This window comes from Danio rerio, chromosome 13 (genome assembly GCF_052040795.2).
Source record: "Danio rerio strain M-AB ecotype USA chromosome 13, GRCz13ab, whole genome shotgun sequence".
Classification (NCBI taxonomy): domain Eukaryota; kingdom Metazoa; phylum Chordata; class Actinopteri; order Cypriniformes; family Danionidae; genus Danio; species Danio rerio.
Window position 1 is genome coordinate 26,471,501 of NC_141033.1, and position 6,000 is coordinate 26,477,500.

The 6,000-nt window shown below is 33.0% G+C and overlaps 2 protein-coding genes across 2 annotated transcripts in view; one reads left to right on the top strand and one right to left on the bottom strand.

Moving 5' to 3' along the window:
* The window catches only part of cog2 (component of oligomeric golgi complex 2), a 198,537-nt gene that overhangs the window by 32,672 nt on the left and 159,865 nt on the right, over positions 1–6,000 (bottom strand). The window lies entirely within an intron of this gene.
* The window catches only part of pgbd5 (piggyBac transposable element derived 5), a 38,135-nt gene that overhangs the window by 6,941 nt on the left and 25,194 nt on the right, over positions 1–6,000 (top strand). The window contains 1 exon segment of the mRNA NM_001145605.1: positions 4,134–4,564. Within this exon segment, the coding sequence (NP_001139077.1) occupies positions 4,134–4,564 (431 nt within the window).

The following is a 6,000-nucleotide window of genomic DNA, read 5'->3' on the forward strand; positions in this document are numbered from 1 at the left end:
AATCCAAGGAATCATCTTTGAATAATTTTTTTCATTGTATTTTAAAAGTTAATCTAGTGTGAGTTATGTGAATATGCTAAAATTAGAACATTCAAATGGGAAAAGCCCTCCCTTTAGCACACCTTGATCAAAAATGTTCCCGCAGCAGTATAAAGCGCAAGCTCTTGGAGCATTAATGCACCTGTACATGTTTTTGTGTCACATTTACTGTATCATGCGATACTGATTACACTTTTGTTTTTGGCAATTTTGCTAACAAAGTATTACTTAAAAAGCACAGTGATGTTTTGTTTTTCAATTAATTTGCCTTTTTAAATAATCTGCATGGTAAATTAGTGATTCAGTGGGTCATTCATGAAAAGAGATGTGTACTTACTTCATGAATGAATTTACTTTTAAACTAATTGAATGGGAACACTTTATAATAAGATTGTATTAGTTAATACTAGTTAATATACTGTATTTACTAACAAGAACAAACAATGAACAATATGACAGAAATTTTTTTCATATTGAAAATGTATTGGTTTATTGTTAGGTGGTTAACTCACAGCACATTAACTAATGTTAACAAGCATGAATTTGGATTATTATAATGCATTAACAAATGTTTGAACCATGATTAATAAATTCTGTACAAGTATTGTTCATTATTAATTAGTAATTCATTATTAAAATCATTTATAATTTTAGTAAATCCATTTAGTAACTACCTGATGAAAAGTTATTAAAAAGTGTGACCATTTAGATTAGATTAGATTAGATTAGATTAAACTTTATTGTCATTACAAATGTACAAGTACGATGCAACGAAATGCAGTTTAGGTCTAACCAGCAGTGCAATAGCAGCAAGTGCAGGATAGAGGTATAAGTTATAAAGTGCTGTTATAGAAAAACTATGGTGATATTTATAGATGGATGTACTATCGACATTATATTCAGGTTGTTTATATATTTGAATAAATTATAACTTTTATTTTTAGACATATACTGCCACATACTGGTAGCTTTCTTTTACTATTTAGACTATCATTTCATTTAAATCAGGTTTGTTTTAAAATCTGTATGACTATATATATTTTTGAAATGTACGAGTAAACTGTTTTGGTTACCATTGATTTTCATTGCATGAACAAAAATGAATTTTTTTAAAAGTAATGTCTAAGCTAAATCTAATATTGCCACATCATGCAAAAACATGTACATTTTTAGATAAAAATTTGATATTTGATATTTATATTTGATATTTACTTACAATTGTTTATATAATAGCAAAAACTTAATTTTGCTTAATATAATATAATATAATATAATATAATATAATATAATATAATATAATATAATATAATATAATATAATATAATATAATATAATATGATATAATATAATATAAAAGTAAAATAACGTTGCACTTTTTCTTCACTTGAGATGAATTTTTAATTTTTGGTTGCATTTCCTATACAGTTAGTTGAGCATCTGCTTATTTGATTTTTACAACAGATAGTGTAGATCAGACAGTGTAGATCAGATCTGCATTTCGTTGCATTGTACTTGTACATGTGTAATGACAATGTAACGTCAATAAAGTTGAATCTAGTTTAATCTAATATAATCTAAATCGGCAGCTGTTTAATCTCAGTTGTATCCTGCACTCAATTGAATGACACACTCTGTTGGTTTGGGATCATTAGGCCACTGTACAAGTGCACAAATGTGTGCCAATCTGGAATAGCAGTTTATAGCTGTTCATAACCTGTAAGATATCTTAACATGTAGTGCAGAATACAAGTGTTATCATCTTTATCATTACTATACAGTGTTTATTCAGACTAAGTAACAGTGTAGTAGTTTTCATTGCACGTTAATGTATCAAGAACTTTGATGAACCGAGACTTATATTTTCTTTCTTAACCATTTGCTCCATTTCTCTGTGAGCTTCTTGATGCCTTTTAAGGTTGACAAAATGGCCATTAGTGGAAGTGGAGCAAAAGATAACAAGGGAAAAAATTAAGCTTTTTTGCAAACCACTTTCTCTACAACTCTTCGTCATTAGCTGATAAAATCAGCCCTCACAGCACATGTTGATGTACCATACGCTCATTAGTTCATGCTCAGTGCTCCCTGTTAGGTAGATGGTGATAAGAGTCCTGATAAAACTCATTAGAAGTTCAACTGTGCATCCAATGCCCCGTCTGTGGAGTTGAAGGGATAATATCATCCAAAAATCTCCCACTATTTACTGAAAAGCTGAAAACCTGCAAACATTGAATTCCATAGTAGGAAAAACAAATACTGTGGAAGTCAAAGATTACAGGTTTTCAGAATTCTTCAAAATATCTTCTTTTGTGTTTAACAGAGGAATGAAACTCATAAAGAATTTGCTTTTTGGGTGAACTAGCTCTTTAAATAGGCAGTGCATCCTAAAATGAACAAAATGATGTCATCATTTACACACTTTTAAACTTCTGTTAAAGTCAAAAGACATGAAAGAACTGAAATCGCAAGACAATTTATGATTTTTATTTTTAATTTAGCCATTATGCTTTTTAAATTTAGCATCACTATTTATAACTAGATAGTAAAGTTTGAAAACGTTATGGTGACTTGAGAAAAGCCCGTTGAAAGTAGTTTATTTAGCTTTAAAAAGTATCAAGTTGGCTAAAAGAATGTTTAAGATGCCTGCAGTCAACAATGGAACCACTGTAAAGAATGAAGCAAGCCAGTAAACAGATTTAAAGTTGATCTCTGTGTCTGAGGTTTGTAATAGCATGATAGCTACTACTATGAGTTAGCATGATTCTATTATGAATCAGCATGCTGTTAGCATGATTCTAGCATGAATTAGCATATTGCTAGCATGTATGAATTAGCATGTTACTAGCATAAGTCTAGCCTGAATTAGCATGTTACTAGCATGTTTCTAGTCTGAATTAGCATGTTGTTAGCATGAATTAGCATGTTACTAGGCTTATTTTAGCATAAATTAGCATGTTACTAGCATGATTCTAGCAAGAATTAGCATGTTACTAGCGTGTTTCTAGCATTAATTAGCATGTTGTTACCATGATTCTAGCATTAATTAGCATGTATGAATTAGCATGTTGTTAGCATGAATTACCATGTGCTAGCATGACTAGCATATCACTGGCATGTTGCTAGCATGTCTCTAGCAAGATTAGCATGTCAGTATGTTAAAGCTGCTAGCATGTGTTAGAATAGCTGGTCACAGTCTATGGGACAGTTGCTAGGGTGCTGAAATTGGTTTGCTAAGGAGTGGCTAGCAAGTTTAAAGGTCATCAGTGGTTGGCTACTAGCTTGACTTGAGTTGAATAAGGCCAGACTCTGTAGGAACAGTCTGATGCAGAGTTATGAGCTCACAAAGTTTGACTCAATATTAAGTCAATGGGACTTTTGGGAATTTTCTGGGTTGTTTTTCGGAAAACCGAAAATCGAATCAGTTAGAAAAGATATAGCAACCCGAGTCAGACCAGTTTGAAGATCTGACAAAAGTTTGGAGTATGTAGCTTGAAAGGCTTAGGAGGAAATACAACTTAAAACTAGTCTCAGAAGACGGAAGAAGAAGTTTGTGTAGATTATCACAATGGTGGCTTTCTCAAGCCACCATAATTACTACTGTGCATTGACAATGTTCTGTTTACTGCAAGATTAGCTTTTTTGTAATCAGCTGCTGAATGATTTACTGTAAATATTTAAATGTTTTCTTAAAATCTCATGTTCCGAATGTGTGTTTCACATATTATTTGATTATTTGATATATTTTTTTCTGTTTATTTCTAACTTAAAATAATGGGCTTTGTGAATTATATTGTAATGCAATCATTCTATCATTATTTTCTGTAGTCATGTGCATAGCAAAATTGTTGCAAACTATTTATGTGTTGATTTTAAACAAAACATATTAAATTTAGTAATGTTCAGCTTCATTTGTTACTTTAAGTTCAGCCCAAATAAATTGTTTACAGCCAGTTAACATAAAAAAGAGTAAATCCAAGGAATAATCTTTGATTTTTTTTTTCAATGCAATGTGCTTTTTAAAAAGTGACACAATTAAAAAATATCTAAAAACAACAACAACAAAAAAAATATCTTAAAACATACCTTTTATTTTATAGGTCCAACACAGAAAATGTCAGCCACCTCTACAGCCATGGACTTCTTCCAGCTGTTTGTACCGGACAACGTCATTCAGAACATGGTGACCCAGACCAACATGTATGCCAAGAAGTTCCAGGAGCGTTTCGGCAGTGATGAAGGCTGGACCAACGTGACACTGGCAGAAATGAAAGCATTTCTAGGCTACGTTACATCTACTAGCGTGAACCGCTGTGAGTCGGTGTTGAGCATCTGGAGCAGTGGTTTCTTCAGTAACCGCAGCATCGCGCTCAAGATGAGCCAAGCGCGCTTCGAAAAGATCCTCAAATACTTCCATGTTGTAGCCTTCCGCTCCAGCCAGGGTGGCAGTCAAGGCCTCTACAAGATCCAGCCCTTCCTGGACTCTCTTCAGCAGAGCTTCAGCTCTTCCTTCAGGCCCTCGCAGACACAGGTAAAACACACACATCACTCATTATCCCCAGTAAAACATATCTGTTCATTTACAGCTCATGTTTGGGACATTCAAGGGTTAAGGCCCAATACCAATTGTATTTTTGTGTCAAAATGTACCCCTAAGAAATGGAACAGCACTACAACACCTGCACACGTCATCATATGTCATTGTGATCTCTTGCTTCATAAAAGATCGACGATCGCTGTAGTTATTCCAGTTGCGTTATTTTTTGGTATTTATCTTCAGGAAATAACTGAAGGCATATATTATGTTATCATAAGGATATAATGTGGCAATAAGATCGTAACTGTACTGTGCATTACAGTGGCCATATTCATCTATGTAAGCACACGAAAACAACATTAACATTATAGCAGACACTTTAAAAAGCTCATTCACAGCCACTATACCTTACTGACAGGGTATTCCAGTGTCATCGAGTGTCAGAATGTTTTATGAATTGAATTTTTAGAATGAATTTTAGCGGTTTTTATTGTAGCACTTTTTTCTTAAAGCACGATGGTAAAACACGAACACCGTTATGAATATATTAAAACATGTGCTTGTTTGTTGTAAAAGATTTGTAATAATGACAAAAAATATTATTTGTGGATCTCCTGACTTCCGGGTGCAACTATGCTGCTGTTGTGGCTGGTGTATTCTGGGAAATTTTCTTACCCCTTGGTTTCGAAGTGTGGTCCTGAAAAATCTCTGTTTGAAGGGGTAGATTTGTTATTGAGGCTTGTTTATTTACACTTTCAAATGCATTAAGGGCCTCAATCAGTCTGCTCAGACAACTTTGATGTTAAAAATTCAACTATACTGTACATTTCAAGTCAATCAGTACAATTTTTTTGGAGTTAAAACTGAATGCCTTTGCACTTTTACTGTAGTAAAACATATTATATGGGTATCCGTACTTTTATTCAAATACTTGATCTGTAACCCTGAATCTCAATATTATTTATAAATAATCTGAAAGCTGAATAAATAAGCTTTTCATTGATGTATGGCTTGTTCGATTTGGTCAAGATAAAACTATTTGAATATCTGGAGACTTAGGGTTCAAGAAAATCAAAATACTCGAAATACTGAAAATGACCTTTAAAGCTGTCCAAATGGAATTGTGGCAAAGTTCATTACTAAACAAAAATAAAGTTTGGTATACTGTCTGACTATACTTTCTACAGACTGAAAAATTAACAAAATGTAAAGTATTTTGGATAGTTATTCATTCATTCCTTTTTTTTTTTCGGCTTAGTCCCTTTATTAATCTGGGGTCACCACAGCGGAATGAACCACCAACTTATCCAGCATATGTTTTACGCAGCGGATGCCCTTCCAGCTGCAACCAATCTCTGGGAAACACCCATACACTCTCATTCACACATATACATTATGGACAATTTAGCTTACCCGATTTATCTATAATG